Here is an 18,450-nt window from a genome sequence, read left to right as displayed (position 1 = left end):
TTAATAATTCCATCACATTGTTTCACTAAAATATCTGCAAATGTTTCAATATAAATATTTTAATGAGACAAAAACCAAATTAGCTGCTGTTGAAATGTAGCACAGCTTATTTCAGTCTCATTATGGGACCAGTCTCAGAACTCTGCTGAAAAGAACCAACAATGTTGGAGAGAAACAGCTGATAGAGAAGAGAAGGATCAACCTTGGACTCCAGAGAGAGATTATAGATGGATTATAACAATGTACCTACAATAACAGCTCATTTACACAAAGTCTTTCTGGTCTTTAGTTTAATTAGGAACAATTTCAGTTGGTCTTTTTACAAACTGATTTTTACACATCTGATTTAATGACAGAGACCTTCTGATTTGGACCATAAAACATGAACCAGACTGTCTAGATGAGGAGCATCTTCACTGTTTAAAGGCTAAATTAAACTAAAATAAAACTTGACAGATCAGGAGCATCACAACCTGAAAGGAATAAAAAAAAACACACCAAAACAGGGTTGGGGATTTTATTGAAAAGCAAAAATCAGCATTAATCTAAATCTAAAGCAGCAGAAAACTCCTGCAAACATCTTAAATTTGTTTCCAACTTCAACTTTCATCTCTACAACACAATCAGGAAATCATCTTTTAAACAAACCCTTTAAATCTGCCCTTAAATTATGAGTTTAACACAACAGTTAATGTGAACACATCATCCAGAGATACATTATTGACTAAAAGCTAAATAAAGACCCAACACCCCCATTATTAAAGGTCACGCTCATGTTTAAACCCAAATGATGACAAGAGTGATGATTTCTGGTTCTTTCTGGTTTAAATCAGTTGATTCTAAATGAAAACTAAAAATCAGAGCAAACACCACAATTTTATACTGAATAACAGCAAAGATCTGATAATTACAACCTCTAACGTGTCTAATGGTTAATAAGCTGTTGCATTTATTCCAGGAGAACACTCCTCGTTCCAGAGCATCCTGAAAAGAAAAAGACCAAATAATCAAACACATTAAACCAGAATATTCATTGTTGATCCAGTTTCACCAGAGGAGCAGCTCAATGAATCAAAAACAAGTATAAAGCTGCTCTAACATGAAGCTACTCACCCTCTTCATGCTGACGGTTCTCCTTTAGTTTGGATTTGGCTTCAGTGGCTCCTTGACCTCAGAGTGACCTTCAGCTGTAAGGTCAGAACAAAGATTCTTAGAGCAGAAACCACAGTTACACACAATTACTGCAAGAGAAGTTCAGCAAACACCAGAGAAAATCCAACTGTGATTCAACTTTTACTCACGTTTGGTACATTTGCCTGCAACTGAGAAGAAAGTCGATTAGCTTTGCTGCTTTAGATCTTTGACAGAGATTTTATCAACGTTTTCTTCTTCTTTTGTCATTTAGACTAAAGCAAAAGCAGAGTGAAGGATTAAAGCTCTGCTTCCATCTCCATCTCTCACCTTTCTTCTTCCTGTAAAGGAGGAAACCAACGACGGCGATGAGAACGAGAGCCAGAACAACAACTGCAACAGCAGCGATGACGGCCGTGTTACTGGGATCCTCTGCTGGAGAGGAAACAAGCAAAACCATCAAAACCAGCACAGATGACAAAGACTAAAGAAGATCATCTCCAAATCTGTTCATCTGTCTGAATTATTTAAGTGTGAGGAGAGCTGACATCTTTGGACGTTTGCTTGTTTGAACATTTGCTATTCCTGCTCATGTCCTGTAATTAGATCCTGTTGACTAAAGAAAAGAAGAAATATTCCTCAGACAGTAAAATCAGAGTGAGCTTCTCACCACCATCTCCTCTGACCCCAGGCTTCCCCCAGTTGGTCCTGATCTGGTTTTTGTCCAGTGTTGTGGTGATTTCCTTCCCTCCAGACAGCTGAAACACACACTTGTAGCTGCTCCAGTCTTCAGGTGGGACTGAGGACACTTTCAGGTCAACACTCATCTGGAAGGTTCCGTCAGGGTTGAGGAGCATCTCTCCGTGGTCCACGTCCTCATGGAGCTCCTCTTCACCTTTCCTCCAGGACAGTGTGGCTCTGTCGGGGTAGAAGCCTGTAGCGTGGCAGCTGACAGGAGAGGAGGGGGTCTTCTGGAGCAGAGACACTGACGGCAGCTCTGGGGGGGACAGAGAGAGGATGAGAGGGAGGACCAGAGGGGGGGCGATGGGGAGACAGGGTGGGAGGGGGGGGCAGGTGGGTGAGAGACAGAGAGACAGGGTGGGGGGACCAGAGGGGGATGATGGGGAGACAGGGTAGGAGGGGGGGAGGCAGGTGGGTGAGAGACAGAGAGACAGGGTGGGAGGAATGGGGGGGCAGGTGGGGGAGAGACAGAGAGACAGGGTGGGAGGAGGGGGCAGTAGGAAAACAGGTAAAGAGAAGTGAGGCAGTAAAGCAGAGGGAAGAAGAAGGGAAGAAATGGGGTGAAGGTGAAGGAAAGAGAGAGGGAGGGGTGGAGGTGGGGGAGACAGGGTAGGAGGAGGGGGGGCAGGTGGGTGAGAGACAGAGAGAGAGACAGGGTGGGAACACCAGAGGGGGGAGAAGGAGAAAGGGGAGAGGGAGAGAGGCAGTTGGAAAACAGGTGAAGAGAAGTGAGAGTAAAGAAGAGGGGGAACATGGGGAGAGAGGGAAGGGAAGAGAGAGGGGGACAAGGGTGGGAGGAGGGGGGGTGGGGGGCAGGTGGGTGAGAGAGAGAGACAGGGTGGGGGAAGAATGGGGGGAGAGAGGGTCGGGGGGGGCAGTAGGAAAACAGGTGAAGAAAAGTGAGAGTAAAGGGAGGGAGGAAGAGGGGGGGACATGGGGAGGTGAGGGGAGAGAGAGAGGGGGGGAGAGACAGTTTGGGAGGAGGGGGGGCTGGGGGGATGACACAGGTGTCCTGCAGGTGTGTGATGTCATGCCGCCACAGGTCATGTGACTCTACCTGTTCTCATCAGTGAGCTCTTCCCATAGTTCACATGCTTCTGCAGCCACTCGATGCAAAACTGGTTAAAGTAGGACTTCCATCGTTCTATCCCAGCTTCATTCTGATCCCACTTGTGTTTGGTGATCTCAGCCTCTCGTTTGGCAGCTACAAATATTCCTTCCTTCAGTTTAAATGAGATAAAATCTGCTCCATCATAACCAAACTGATCAAATCCATTCTTCTCTCCAGTCTCATCGTCCCACTCACAGCCGTACATCTGCTGGACCATGTGGACACCTGAGAGACAGAGACAGGGACAGAGACAGAGACAGAGGTGAGTAAAGCAGAGACGTCACAGCTCACCCACCTGTCAACAGGTGAGACCGTCTCACCGTCCCCCAGAGACTCACTGATGCTCCCAACAGCTGTCTCTGGTCTGATGGACACTGTCCTCACCTGGACACTGTCCTCACCTGGACACTGTCCTCACCTGGACAGTGTCCTCACCTGGACAGTCCTCATTGATCCTGACTGAACCGTGTCACCCTTGTAAACCTGGAATCTGCTTCCTGTTTCCTTCACTCACGTCTTTATTCCAGCTTTTCTTTTCTAATAAACTTGATTCTTCTCTCAGTTTTGCTTTCATGATTCTGAGACGGTTCTTTGATCTTTATTCTGGAAAAATGGACCAATAAGATCTAAAATCAGAAAGTTCTTAAATCTGACTCAGAATCCAGAGTTGCTGTTTCCCTCGTTGCTGATCAGGCTGTAATTGCTCGTTGTGAGTGTTGATGATTCCTCGTCCGTGTTTTAATTCTTTTCTCCTGGTAGGAAAACTGAGCTTTGATCTGAAGCAGCTCCATGTTGGAGGGTTCAACCTCCCAGATCAGGAGGGCTGGGCAGCCATTTTAGTTCCATCTGGCAGCGTTATTAGAGCGTCACACCAGACAAAGGGAGTTTGTTGATGGCAACAGTCTGAGAGGAACATGGAAACTGTATCAGCCTGAGAATTGGATGGATTTGATTCATCTTTCCATCAGAAAATCCTCCAACATCGTTGCTCTGATCTTTAATGGAAGCTCCTTTTCTTTGTGCAGCTGGGATTTAATAAACTCATCATGAGTTGGACAAGGTGTCTTAACATGTGATGTTCATGCGTGCGCTTTATGTGTGCACTGAGTTCCAAAATCTGTAAATGCTTTTTGGCTTTTGCAAAAGCCATTTGGGATTCATTTCAATTACAGAATATGATGTACGTGAGTACATTGCTAAATACACGCTAGCATGCATGTTTTAAGCTAGTGTAGCGGTATGTTTTACCATGCCTGCGCCTTAAAATGCGTGCGCTTTATGTGTGCACCGAGTTCCAAAATCTGTAAATGCTTTTCAACATTCACAAAAGCCATTTGGGATTCATTTCAGATACAGAATATGATGTACGTGAGTACATTGCTAAATATATGCTAGGATGCATGTTTTAAGCTAGTGTAGCGGTATGTTTTACCATGCCTGCGCCTTAAAATGCGTGCGCCTTATGTGTGCACCGAGTTCCAAAATCTGTAAATGCTTTTCAACATTCACAAAAGCCATTTGGGATTCATTTCAGATACAGAATATGATGTACGTGAGTACATTGCTAAATATATGCTAGGATGCATGTTTTAAGCTAGTGTAGCGTTATGTTTTAACATGCCTGCGCCTTAAAATGCGTGCGCCTTATGTGTGCACCCAGTTCCAAAATCTATAAATGCTTTTCAACATTCGCAAAAGCCATTTGGGATTCATTTCAGATACAGAATATGATGTACGTGAGTGCATTGCTAAATACACGCTAGCATGCATGTTTTAAGCTAGTGTAGCATTATGTTTTAACATGCCTGCGCCTTAAAATGCGTGCGCCTTATGTGTGCACTGAGTTCCAAAATCTATAAATGCTTTTCAACATTCGCAAAAGCCATTTGGGATTCATTTCAGATACAGCATATGATGTACTTGAGTGCATTGCTAAATATATGCTAGGATGCATGTTTTAAGCTAGTGTAGCGTTATGTTTTAACATGCCTACGCCTTAAAATGCGTGCGCCTTATGTGTGCACTGAGTTCCAAAATCTATAAATGCTTTTCAACATTCGCAAAAGCCATTTGGGATTCATTTCAGATACAGAAGATGATGTACGTGAGTGCATTACTAAATACCCGCTAGCATTAATGTTTTAAGCTAGTGTAGCGGTATGTTTTACCATGCCTGCGCCTTAAAACGCGTGTGCCTTATGTGTGCACCCAGTTCCAAAATCTATAAATGCTTTTCAACATTCGCAAAAGCCATTTGGGATTCATTTCAGATACAGAATATGATGTACGTGAGTGCATTGCTAAATACACGCTAGCATGCATGTTTTAAGCTAGTGTAGCATTATGTTTTAACATGCCTGCGCCTTAAAATGCGTGCGCCTTATGTGTGCACTGAGTTCCAAAATCTATAAATGCTTTTCAACATTCGCAAAAGCTATTTGGGATTCATTTCAGATACAGCATATGATGTACTTGAGTGCATTGCTAAATATATGCTAGGATGCATGTTTTAAGCTAGTGTAGCGTTATGTTTTAACATGCCTACGCCTTAAAATGCGTGCACCTTATGTGTGCACTGAGTTCCAAAATCTATAAATGCTTTTCAACATTCGCAAAAGCCATTTGGGATTCATTTCAGATACAGAAGATGATGTACGTGAGTGCATTACTAAATACCCGCTAGCATTAATGTTTTAAGCTAGTGTAGCGGTATGTTTTACCATGCCTGCGCCTTGAAATGCGTGCGCCTTATGTGTGCACCCAGTTCCAAAATCTATAAATGCTTTTCAACGTTCGCAAAAGCCATTTGGGATTCATTTCAGATACAGAATATGATGTACGTGAGTACATTGCTAAATACACGCTAGCATGCATGTTTTAAGCTAGTGTAGCGGTATGTTTTACCATGCCTGCGCCTTAAAATGCGTGTGCCTTATGTGTGCACCCAGTTCCAAAATCTATAAATGCTTTTCAACATTCGCAAAAGCCATTTGGGATTCATTTCAGATACAGAATATGATGTACGTGAGTGCATTACTAAATACCCGCTAGCATTAATGTTTTAAGCTAGTGTAGCGGTATGTTTTACCATGCCTGCGCCTTAAAATGCGTGCGCCTTATGTGTGCACTGAGTTCCAAAATCTATAAATGCTTTTCAACATTCGCAAAAGCCATTTGAGATTCATTTCAGATACAGAATATGATGTACGTGAGTACATTGCTAAATATATGCTAGCATGCATGTTTTAAGCTAGTGTAGCGGTATGTTTTACCATGCCTGCGCCTTAAAATGCGTGCGCCTTATGTGTGCACTGAGTTCCAAAATCTATAAATGCTTTTCAACATTCGCAAAAGCCATTTGGGATTCATTTCAGATACAGAATATGATGTACGTGAGTGCATTACTAAATACCCGCTAGCATTAATGTTTTAAGTTAGTGTAGCGGTATGTTTTACCATGCCTGCGCCTTAAAATGCGTGCGCCTTATGTGTGCACCCAGTTCCAAAATCTGTAAATGCTTTTCAACATTCGCAAAAGCCATTTGAGATTCATTTCAGATACAGAATATGATGTATGTGAGTACATTGCTAAATATATGCTAGCATGCATGTTTTAAGCTAGTGTAGCGGTATGTTTTACCATGCCTGCGCCTTATTGTCGCGAAAATAAGGTAAATCCTTTCTATAAATACAGCTAAATCCTGTTTGTCCTGCTGAGTCTCATGATAGAATATGACTCTAAATCAAGAAGATTCCTGCTATGTGGGCTGGACCTGCTGGCCCTACGCCGACCTCCTCCTGTATCCAGCCTGGAGAGCAGCAAAATGACCCAAAAGAGGCTCTCTGGAAGTGTTCCTGGTTATGTTGCTTTTTAAGCTTCTTGTCATGTTTCTAAACTTCTGCTCCATTATGAAGCCTAAAACAAGTGACGGGAACACAGGAACACCAACCCAAACACACGGAACTGTTTATAGAAGACTTTAACTGGACTACATTTGTCAACTAAATGGACTAAAAGAGAAACGTGTCAGAGGGAGAAAATGATAACGGCTCCGGCTCTAATTCAGCTTCATACGTTGATGTTTGTCTCCACCAACAGCAGAAAGAGTCACCAGATTTGTTGCTGCTCCCTGAGCAGATGTAGACAGGAAGTCACAAAGTTCTCAAAAGGGTTTTGTTGGTGTCACTAAGTGGAGCCGTTGGCTGGAAATATGAAAAACAGGCCCAGCCTCTGGTTCCAGGAGCAAATGTTCTGTGTATCTTCATGTGTTGGTGGGTTCATTTTCCTGTTTTTGGTGAGATCATCAGAACTAAATGTGGCGTTCATGACAATCATTCATTAATGAAAGGATGAAGTGGTGAAATGAGCCAGTGAGTGTTTGTGGGTGGTCCCAGATGAATGGATGATGCACAGACTCACTGTGGTCCACTTCAGCTCAGCTCAGCCGCTACAAACAAACGTGTGATGTGATGAATCCTCTAGTTTCTGCAGGTCATGTGACCTCTACTGGCTAACCTGCCGCTGACGCCCTGACCAACGTCTCTGGGGTATTATGGGATGGTCAGAGACGGTGTGAGTGAGGCAGGTCCGGTCCAGTTTCAGCGTTCTGCTGAGTCGGAGTGTGTCTGAGCCCAGAGGAGGCGTCATCACACTGTTGGATCAAGGTGAGTGAAACACTCCCAGATGAAGAGTGTGTGTGATCACCTGATCACCAAAACACACAACCGGACGTCAACAATAGTTTATCAGGAGTAAAGAAAAGTCAACTCACCTCCAGTTTGGTTGAAGCGCTGCTTTGCAGTTTCAATGTTGCCTTTGAAGATCTGCTGGGCACCGATGTAGTTTCCAGTGTCTCTGTCCAAGTACTGAGGATAATCTGCTGTAACTTCCTTCATCCACTCCTGTTTGGGCTGAGTTCTCCTGGTGTTGCTGTCATAGTGAACCATCTGAACATCATCAACCATCCCAACAGCCACAAACTCTGGGAAGTTTGGAACTCCAGAAGATCCAGTGTAGAAATACTTCATAGTGTGAGTCACTGAGAGAAAAATATCAAATATCACAACTTTACTGTCAGACACGACTCAACAAGAGTTTAATATTAATAACACACAATCAGAAAACAAAATGAAATATAGAAAAAGACTAATTATTCATTTATTTACACTTTCATTAGTTTCAAGTTTTTAAAGTTATTTTGATTTTAAATTCATCGTTGGCTTAAATTTTTTATCAGCACATTTTAAAGAATAACTAAAAAATAATCTCAGACTAGAAAAGAAACACTTTTATTTTCTTTAAAATAAACCTGTTTATTTTTCTTTCCTAACTTATTCAGGTTAATAAGTTAGTCACTATTTAAACGAGTGATTAATGACAACTTGAGCTGTTTCCAGTTAAACCTGAAACACTTCAAAATCTCCCTAAAATCACTGGAATTTTACTGAGGTTTGTTTCATAAGTTCATTTATTTGGAGGCAAATATAAAGTATTTCTTGTGGAAAGATTAATGGCAACATGTTAAACACCCCAACGCTGATTTGGGATCCTGTCTTCAGCTTCATCAGGATCACTTCTGTTCTGATTAAAGCTGATTTTTCTCCCTCACATGTTGGATCAACTGCAGCATTTCCATCATCACCAGTGAAGATTCTCCTCATGAGGAGCTGCTGTTGAAGCTTTATTCTCAGACTGGGATCAACTCCACAGTGGTTGAGATTCTGCTTTTCTTCATCACATTTATTAATGATTAAAGTTTAAACCCTCCTGATATGAACTAGATTCCTCTCAGTCGTGTCTGATAGATGAGCCCAAGTGTGGGAATGATCGCCAAGCAAATGGAAACCTTCCGGAAATTTAGCCTGAAATGAAAGTTACCTGACGGAATTCAGAATTTCCACATTTAAAATGATCAGAACTGACCTGCTGAAGAGTCGGGCAGACTCATTAGTGCCAGAAGAAGCAGAAAGTCGAGGGATTTCATGATGAAAGCCAGTTTTTGTGGTCAGATACAAAGTGGATGATTCCGCCTCGACGGTCCGGGAGGAAAATGAGGAGGAAAGGCGGAGAGAAAGGAGAAATAAACCGTGTTCACGTGATCAGGAGCCAATAGGAATTCTGAGATGGCACCGACGTCACTAAGGACCAGGTAGAAGCGAATGGGGTCTGAACGGGGCCAAAGTGAAAGTGAAAGCGACTTTCAGAAGGTTGGGGGGGGGGCTCTCCAGTTAGAGCAAACTTAAAGATCTAAAGTGTGTGTGGCTGCAAAGCTCTGTCATTGTTGATCTAATGTTTAAATCCATCAATAATTCACTCCTTTGAGCCGGTGTGCGAGAGCTGCCCCACCATGACGTCACCTCCGGAACTAACACGCTCATTACCGGGTGAAGGGCTCTCTCTAGTGTCTGATCACTACACTCAACGTTCTCACACAATTTCCTTAAACTTTTGACTCTTTCAACTTTTGACCTCCGAGTTTCAGTCTGGCGAAAGTCTGAAAACTGTTGGAAAGCTGCAGCGGAGGTCTTCATGTTCCCTCAAACATCTGGAGTTTACTGGGATTCAGAGTTCTGGGTGAACACACACTTTATTAAAATAAGTCTTCACTCTCTGAACTGAGATTTTCCCTTTGATAATTATTCAGGGATCACAGGTCCAAATTAGGAACCAACAAACTTTAAACTGCAGCTTGTTTATTTTTCTGTTTGAAGAGTTTTTTTTTCCAGCAGAATTCTTTTACATTGTTGCAAATTCACAAGGTCATTTTATTAATTCAGTGGGACAATTTTACAGCCAGTGAATGAAAAACAAAATAACAACAATAAAGTGATGATAATAAAAGCATTAAGAAATAGAATCCATATAAAGATTTGTTCATAAAAAACGTCTCAATATCTAAAAGCTCGTGTGTTGCTGGTGTCTTGACATCAAAGTGATTTATTACAGAATAAATCCACCAAGATTTTGTATTTTCAACCACTTTGTCTGGTTAATGAATAAAAGTTAGTGATCATTTCTTTGGGTTTGGACACATTTCTATCCAACAAAGATCCTTCACACCAGTCCATGAAGTCCTGAAGGACAAACTGGTGGACACACACTCACAATCACAGGGTCATCGACACCTTTGATCAAATGATATAAAACTAATAAAACACAAAGGAAGACTGGATGGAACTTAGTTTAGCCAGCAGTTAAACTCATTTATTACATATTAAATGAATCAGACTAAAACTGTGGTTCAACAGAAATAAATTAACTTGAAATCTGACCAGAGATAATTGTGTGCTGGTGCCTGTTTGTGTTCCTGGTTTTCTCACTAGGGGGCGTGGCGGATCCACCTGGGTTCTCAGGTGACCGTCACACCTGCAGCTGGTCACCGATCTCCACTCTTCAAAAGCCGCCGCCTCCCGATCACCGGCGTCTGGTCGGTTTGTGGTCAACGTGGGTCAGTGGTGTCTCCTCGTGTTCCGTCCCGTCAAGTAATATTATATATTTAACATCTTTTAAACAAACCCTTAAAATCTGCCCTTAAATTATGAGTTTACACAACAGTTAATGTGAACACATCATCCAGAGATACATTATTGATTGGCTAAAAGCTGAATAAAGACCCAACACCCCCATTATTAAAGGTCACGCTCATGTTTAAACCCAAATCAATCAATCAATCTTTTTTTATATCACGTCTGTTATAATCAGAATTGTTTCTAGGCGCTTTACAGAATCCGAGGGCCTGACCCCCAACAAGCAACAGTGGCAGGAAAAACTCCCCTTTAACAGGAAGAAACCTTGAGCAGGACCAGGCTCATGTAGGGGGACCCTCCTGCTGATGGGGGGGCTGGATAGAGAGAGGAGAGGGGGGAGGACAGGTAGAGGATAGGATAGGTAGGAGAGGAGAGGGGTAGAGGAGAGGAGAAGTAGAGATCAGGGAAATACATTAATTATATTAATGATAATAAACTGCCCTTAGAATTGAGTGGGTCAGTGGGGTCGGAGGTCAGGAGGTCAGCATACAGCTGTGAAGGCGGCGATACGTGTAGATCAGTGGTTCTGAACCTTGTTGGAGGTACCGAACTCCACCGGTTCCATATGCGCATTCACCAAACCTTCTTAATGTAAATGTTTATTTTCACCTTGTTCAAAGAACAAACCCACAGTGCTTGAACTCACAACAATCTGCATGACTGCAAACCAGTGTGACTTCTGCTGTTGCCTTGGAGACCAGTTCAGATACGCGTGGCTTCACCTTGGCAAGCGCCGCTCTCGTGTCATTTTCACAGCAAAGTCTTTTCTTCGTTTTTACGTCCAGCATCCTCCAAAAGGATTGCTCGCAAAGACATGTTGTAACAAATGCCATAAAAAATTCCAGGGCTTTATTAGCAATAACTGGATCCTTTTCCCTTTGTTGACACCAAAACCTTGAGAGCGTTCTTGTTCTGAAGAGTTGCTGTTGAACCTGCTGAATTTCAACGATTCCGTCGAGGTATTCATCATCGACACCTGCTGTCCCAACAGGAAACGTGGACGCTGTCTCACCCGTGCTGGAGATGACGCTCCTGTAGGGGAGTGTCCGCCCAGAGACGTTGCAAGCTCATCTCAGTGCGTGGAAATTGCTAAATCGTGCGCTAAAATGAGAATAAACTCAGAATCTTTGAAGCAATCTGCATGACAATGCTGGTATTCTTGCAAAAACAGGGCTAATTCCAGACGCATGGCAAAAACAGGGTGCAGCACCTGTCCCCGGGACAACCGCCCAACATTAGGACGGTGCAGCAGGACCTCAGATTCACAGCCCGTTTCTTTACACAGCTCACTGAAGATGCGGAGCCTCGGAGCACTATTTCACACATAGTTCGCACCTTCCACTACAGTTTTTAACACTTCTGCCAGTTTTGGAGGCCAGGTTTTTGTTGCCAGCGCAGAATACAATGCGTGACAATGATGTGCGGTGCATCGACCCTCACTGATGCACCAAAACCAGACTCTTCCCAGCATGACTGGAGCTCCGTCCGTACAAACTGCAGAAACCACATCCAATGAAAGATTGTCATCTCTGGAGAAGTTATCCACAAGCTTCTTCACATCGGCCGCCTTAGTTGTTGTTGTAAGAGGCTTACAACATAAAATATCTTCTTTTATCATGTCGTCTTTTATATAGCGCACAAAAACAGCAAGCTAGCTTAGATTAGAAACGTCTGTGGTCTCATCGAGTTGAAGCCTGAATTTTGCCGAGCTTGAAATCAGATCTGCGACGACTTGAGCCAAGATGTCTTTACTCGTGTCCTCTATTCTGTCGCTGACGGTGTCATTTGAAAGAGGAATTTGGGATAATTTACCTTCGGCCGCTGTTCCGAGTATCGGATTCGCCATCTTTAACGCAGCTGGTTTTATGAGTGTTTCACCGGTGGTGTGTGGCTTAACCTGCTTTGTGATCAGGGAAGCAACTTCGTACGATGCTCTGAGGATCGGTTTGTCAATGGGTACAAATCCAAGAGAAGGCAGAGTGGCCTTTTCATCGAATCTGGCTCTCTTCACCTTGAATTCAGCAGGCGTTGTGTTCTTGTGTTCCCCATCTGCAGCTTCAAGAAATGCTCCTTTAGTTTTGCCGGTGCGAGACCAGAGTTGCTCAACATTGCAAATCATGCAGATCGGACGCTGACTCCCATCACGTTCCGTGATACATGTGGATCCATGTTGTACGTATTCGTCCGACCACTACATAGTTAGTATGGATTAAAATATTAAGGATGAAATCAGACGACGTACTACCACGTCAGTCACACGTTGACTACTGAGCACCAAATTCCCTGCAGCACTGATCGGCCAAGCAATGTAACGTGATCATCTGCAGCCAGTGACGGCCAAGCGGGGCGTCATCACCAACTGGCACGATGAGTCGGGTGTGTCTTCCCCTCCGTGGCGGAGGCCCCGCCGAACCCCCGAGACTGGCTCACAGAACCCGAGACTGGCTCACCGAACCCCTCGGGTTCGATGGAACCCAGGTTAAGAACCTCTGCTGTAGATGGATACGGGGGGCAGAAAAAACTACACAAGAAATAACATCACTGATCTACTAGGTGTGGAGGAGAGGAGAGGAGAGGAGAGGAGAGGAGGCCATGACCCAGCAGGGTGACAGAGGCCTGTCAGGTGATCATGTTTCTGGACCCCGGCAGCCTCCGGCTATAGCAGCATAACTAAGATGTTAACCTAATGATTAGACGGCCTCCTAAATATGGTAATTATGTCTAGGATAATAAATGGAAATGGAAGGTTTTAAGTTTAATCTGATAAGGTTTGGGTTTTTACAGGACCCGTAAGCAGGCAAAAACCCAGCACGGCTGAAGGTGGTGGAGGCACTGCTGAAGGACAAAGAACAGCTGGAGGAGGGTAGATTTCTTTGATGGGATTAGAAACCATCAGATCCACAATTGTTGCTTCACTTCCCAAAAAATCCTCAAATCCCTCATCTGGATCTTTTGGCTCCTCAACATCTAAGTCCTCCATCAACTGGGATGTCTCCTCAGAATTGGGGTGCATGTCTTGTAGAGGTTCATTATTCTGCCTCAGCAAGTACTGCACCCCAATGAGTTCTCCTGACAAATATTAAATTGGGAAATTTTGAACAACAGAACCATCCCAAACTCAAATAAAAACAATGCACACAGGCACTTTTGACACTACCTGTGTATTTTGCAGGTGGTGAAAACCCTGGAATAAGTTTCCTGCCAAACACCTTCTCGTAGTTGCTGTTCACACAATGAACCAACTCCCCTGCGTACGTGCGCAAAGTTGAAGGTTCAGATGTGACAGCAGCAGCGGCCCGGTCTTGATTCCAGCGACTGAGTCCTTCCAAAAGGTAGATTTGGTAGTTCAGCAGGTTCGCACTGTTCCCTTGAGAAACAAGTAAAGGAAGTAAAGTGTAAGAGATTCCTGATAAATGAGAAAAAGTGAAGAGTTACACACAGAGAACACTATTTATAAGGTAATAGTCAGAACCCCAAATCACTGTGGCTCATAGGCCAACAACTTTAAAAGCAAAACACCATTAAATCCCCTGGCCTGAATTCTCATTATAAAGAGTGATCATGAACATTTAGCACAAACCTGGAATGAATCGATTCAAATGGCAGTGAAACGATTCCAGAGACGTGGAACCCCTGGCACAGCGGAATGTTTTTAATACCACTCCTCCCTTTCTAGTGCTCCCAGTCTCCGTGTATAAAGCCAAGCCAGGAGGGTCCTGGATGCACCTCACATGCCGCCTTTGGATGCCCCAGATGTGCTGCATCCTAACAGTGTCTAGAAGAGGAACACCCAGTGCATCATTCCCCTTGCCAGTCATGAGCTCCGTAAGAAGCTGATCAAGGAGTTGGATGGATGTCTCCTCTCCACGGGTCCGTCTCCTGCAGTGCAGCGCAAGCTCGTCTTGTGTGATGTGTTTGTCCAACTCCTGGTCAGAGAGAGCGGGCCAGCCCTCCTGCAACAGTTGTGCCTTCTTGGCCCTTCTGAGCTCCGCCACATCTGTTGCATCCCACTCAAATATGCAGGCTGACATGCGTGCCATGAAGGTGGGGTACAGCTGATGTGCATCAGTAGTACATCCCACTGCCAAACGACGCATGAAATGCCAAATGTCTAGACGGACAATCAAATTTGGCCACCGCCCAAATTTGGCCTTGATCTTGGTCTCGCCCACCTCTTTACAGCAGCCGTTGTCCACATAAAGTGCAACAGGAGGATCCACCCCTGCGCTCTGGTACCTGAGGAAGTCATGTTGGTGCATTTAGCTTTTTATTCTGAATCCATCCATAATGTCACTTTCATTTTTTGCAATTCTGTTAAGCATTTTAGAACTCGTTCTTTTAAATAGCTAATAGTTCATCAGTATTGTCATTATTACCTGTCCATCAGGCCTGCAGCCATAAGGTCCAATGCTGGACCCTCACTGGCTGTTAGGACACTAATGAGTACCTGACCCATTTCGTTCCCCACAGAAGTCAGCCACTGGGCAGTGCCCGTGGCAGTTCCACTGAGCTTCTTGGTGATCTGAAAATTCAAAAACTGTCAGAACATTTATGTAAAGATTGAGTGTATATTATTTGGAAGATGAGAGCTATTCAAATTCTAACCGTCTTAGTAGAGTCCATTTTTAAAATGCATCCATAGACTGAAGTTATCTTAGCCTTAATATCCTCCAGCCTGTTCAGGATATCTTGACTGTACACAACAAGGAGCCACTTATAGCTTGGTAACACCGCTGATACTGGGGGCTCCTGGAAATGTGGTTGCAGCAGTCTCGAGGCATCCATGAAAGCTGCACACTGTGCTGTGTACCGAGCAACCCGCTGGAGCCACTCCTCGCTGTGGTTCTCCTTTAGCTGGAGAATAATCCTTGATGGACTGTTCCCTAGGCCACGCTCACGCAGCTGACGGATCACTCTGATGTCACAGGCATATCTTTAAAAAGGAAAAAAATTATTCTCTCTTTCTCCAAACTACATTTTGATGTGTAAATATGTGTAGTGAGTGCATATGTATGTATTTGTGTCGTGTACCTGCGTGTCAGGATGACCCTAAACTCTGAGCGGTGTTCCAGGTCCAGCTGCTGGAGAATTGCCTGACTCCATGACAACTGGCTAGTTCTGCACTTGGTGCATATCAGGGTCTCTGTGACCAAGTTGTAATAGCGGTCGACATCAAGGACCTGGCGCACTCTCCTGTGAAGACCACCGCTGGCCAGTGGATGCCCATTACATGCTGGCTTTAAGCAGAGCAGCCGTACCTTCCATAGCCTGTACGGCATCCACAGCAGCAGAGACTGTGCGAAGAAACGGCAAGGGGTTGGAGCCTGGTGGTACACCAGAGATGGCTGTGGAGGGTAATACCACAGCTGAAGCTGGTCACGCAACTCCAACTTTCCACCTGAACCAACCCTGAACAAAGCTGATGACACCCACTTGTGGTCCTGCTGTGGCATTGTCTTTGGCCACAGCAGTGGGAGAGCAGCAGAATGCTCTGGCTGAAAGGGGTTCTGTTAAAGTACAGAAAAACAAGGAGACCTGCCTTTTAAGACTCATCCCATGCAATAGTTTAAGGCAAAACAAAAGTATCATCACTTTTATCTATTTATGTTGACTGTTTTTACCAGGTTGCTCACAACAGTATGATCCGTCACAGGCTGAGCAGGTGCTGGTCGCTGCACAGATGGTGGTAATGGGGGAGCAAGGAAGGTGTCTGGGGATGCGGAAACAGTTGGACGAGACGGGGAAGGTTGATGAGGCTGCTTTGGCAATGGGACAGGATCAGGAGATGGGTAGATGGCTGAAGCTGCCCCAGGACCCTCATGTCCCGATGTAGTCACTGGTACCTATGGGGTTATATAGATGTGACATGTTATTATTTGCTACTGTCATACATTTGTATGTACATGCCAAACTTCATAATATGTTCTTATATTCACCTGGGAAGGTTTTCTGGAAACGTTCAGGTTTGGCTTTGCAGCTCTCACATGTTTTCCACCAAACCTTGATCTTTCAAACTTAAAATAACATATCAAACTCATAAAACATATATCAAAATCAAAAGCCTTGGAAATTAGAGGCAAAACGTTGCATCGCTATGTCATAAGATGTTTTTATGCTTTAAGAACATTTGGAGTAAGTAACTTTGACTAGAAATTAATATCAGTATGTTAAATTTACCATTGAAATATTTATCCTCGACCTTATTGGAGCAGTGGAGACATCAGGAGAGCTGACTGGACTTCTCTGGAGGAGGAAGGGTGACTGATGTGTCACCTGCATGGGTTGTTTCTGGAACAACAGAGGGTATCTGAAAAATACAGCACATACAATGAGTCAGTCAGGCATACGTATGTTAGACTGAATTAAATAATTGCAAGAAAATGATTTGGAGGCTTCATTTACCACAGAGAACGAGTGTGCAGGACTTGACACTGCCGAATCACCAGTGGATGCAGACGTGCTCTGGCTTACAGAGACACGAGACTGGCTCACAGAAAAACTACACAAGAAATAACATCACTGATCTACTTGATGAGGAGAGGAGAGGAAGCCATGACCCAGCAGGGTGACAGAGGCCTGTCAGGAGATCATGTTTCTGGACCCCGGCAGCCTCGGCCTATAGCAGCATAACTAAGATGTTAACCTAATGATTAGACAGCCTCCTAAATATGGTAATTATGTCTAGGATAATAAATGGAAATACAGAATTAGTGTCAATCTTTTTCAAAGAGGAAGGTTTTAAGTCTAATCTGATAAGGTTTGGGTTTTTACAGGACCCGAAAGCAGGCAAAAACCCAGTGATAAAAAGTCCAAAAACTAGCCTTTATTTAACAAAATCAAACTGGCAAACTGAGCGGAGCCAACACAGGAGTCAAGTCCTTCGTGTTCTCTAGTCCAGCAGGGCGGCGTGGAGACCTCGAACAAGCAGGGGAAACACCAAAACTCTCCAACGCTGGCAGACAGGCGCTCCGTCTCCAAATCAGCCACAACGCGTGTGTTCACTACCGATTCATTCCCCCATAGATCGCTATGAGGTTCTCACATTGCGTCTGTTCATGTTCAGCTGGTTCATCAGCGACTCTGTAGCAAAAGTAGCTGAGCTACCAGGATCCAAAAACACAGGTTGTCACCGTCTTGGTTCCTTTTTGGGCCTTGACACACACAGGAATGATTGAAAGAGCACAATCGTCTTTACCGGCCCCCGCGACACCAAAAGTTTCAGCAGTTTGTACCAGGGCACTTGACACAAATTGCTGTTCACAATTGTCTCTTCTTGTTTCTTCTCTTGGATCTTTGTTGGTAATGTGCAACAGTGGGGGATGCGGTCTGGAGCATTCTTCCCATTGAAGCTTCTGTTGGCAGCTGCTGCTCATATGCCCATGCTTTAAACATGCAGAACACAGACCTTTGCTCCTCAAGAAACCAGTCTCGTCTTTGTGTGGTTTGCTCTTGGATTTCTTGCAGGCTGTGAGGCTGTGCTGTTCTCCTTCACAGGAAACACTAGTGATGGGACGAGCGACACTGGTGCGTCAGCACTGTGCCGAGAGCTCCAGAGTGAAACCCCGTATCGGTGCGTGTATCGCTTTAAGAAAGAATCACGTGAGCGATACAGGAACTGTATCGTTTGGATGTGCCGCGCCAAAGTGTGTTTATAAGGAAACAAACTGTATCGACATGTCGTGGGTTTGTTGGATGGAGTTTTGCAGTTGCGCAATTATGGATCGTTCTAAGAAGTTTTCCCCAGTGTGGAATAATTTTGATCTTGTGACTCCAAATAAGGGAAATCTTTTGCTCCTTTGAGCATTGTTTACTGTTATATACAATTTTTAACGGTGGCGCATTGCACTCACTTTATCAAGTGAATGACCTGTGATACATATGATAGTCAGTTAAAAAGCCTTACAGTTGCTTTATTCATTTTATCTCATAATAACGAGATC

General features: G+C 44.1%; 2 protein-coding genes across 5 annotated transcripts; both read right to left on the bottom strand.

The window, feature by feature from the left end:
* Positions 1 to 503: 503 nt before the first annotated feature.
* On the bottom strand, positions 504 to 9,064 carry LOC115251709 (H-2 class I histocompatibility antigen, Q9 alpha chain-like). 4 transcript variants are annotated; one of them, XM_029845053.1, is made up of 8 exons: positions 8,907 to 9,064; positions 7,756 to 8,022; positions 2,930 to 3,208; positions 1,802 to 2,128; positions 1,462 to 1,566; positions 1,302 to 1,322; positions 1,114 to 1,187; positions 504 to 984 (listed from the first exon to the last, which is right to left on the bottom strand). In XM_029845053.1, exons 1-7 carry the CDS (start codon positions 8,965 to 8,967, stop codon positions 1,138 to 1,140), a joined length of 1,110 nt encoding a protein of 369 aa, XP_029700913.1. In that variant the 5' UTR covers positions 8,968 to 9,064; the 3' UTR covers positions 504 to 984; positions 1,114 to 1,137. The 4 variants fall into 4 exon arrangements, with proteins under 4 accessions (XP_029700913.1, XP_029700915.1, XP_029700914.1 ...); XM_029845055.1 differs by having other exon boundaries at positions 1,302 to 1,316; XM_029845054.1 differs by having other exon boundaries at positions 1,462 to 1,563.
* A 4,194-nt stretch (positions 9,065 to 13,258) lies between these two features.
* LOC115251708 (uncharacterized) lies at positions 13,259 to 17,046 on the bottom strand. Its single transcript, XM_029845044.1, has 10 exons — positions 16,913 to 17,046; positions 16,688 to 16,817; positions 16,447 to 16,524; positions 16,132 to 16,353; positions 15,542 to 16,017; positions 15,116 to 15,443; positions 14,887 to 15,032; positions 14,091 to 14,746; positions 13,668 to 13,877; positions 13,259 to 13,579 (listed from the first exon to the last, which is right to left on the bottom strand). The coding sequence occupies exons 2-10, from the start codon at positions 16,787 to 16,789 to the stop codon at positions 13,266 to 13,268; spliced, it is 2,532 nt and encodes an 843-aa protein (XP_029700904.1). The 5' UTR covers positions 16,790 to 16,817; positions 16,913 to 17,046; the 3' UTR covers positions 13,259 to 13,265.
* Between the last annotated feature and the right edge of the window lie 1,404 nt (positions 17,047 to 18,450).

The sequence above is a fragment of the Takifugu rubripes genome, chromosome 12 (assembly GCF_901000725.2).
Source record: "Takifugu rubripes chromosome 12, fTakRub1.2, whole genome shotgun sequence".
NCBI lineage: Eukaryota > Metazoa > Chordata > Actinopteri > Tetraodontiformes > Tetraodontidae > Takifugu > Takifugu rubripes.
The sequence above is the reverse complement of the archived record's forward strand: the minus strand, read 5'-3'. Positions and strand labels throughout refer to the sequence as shown.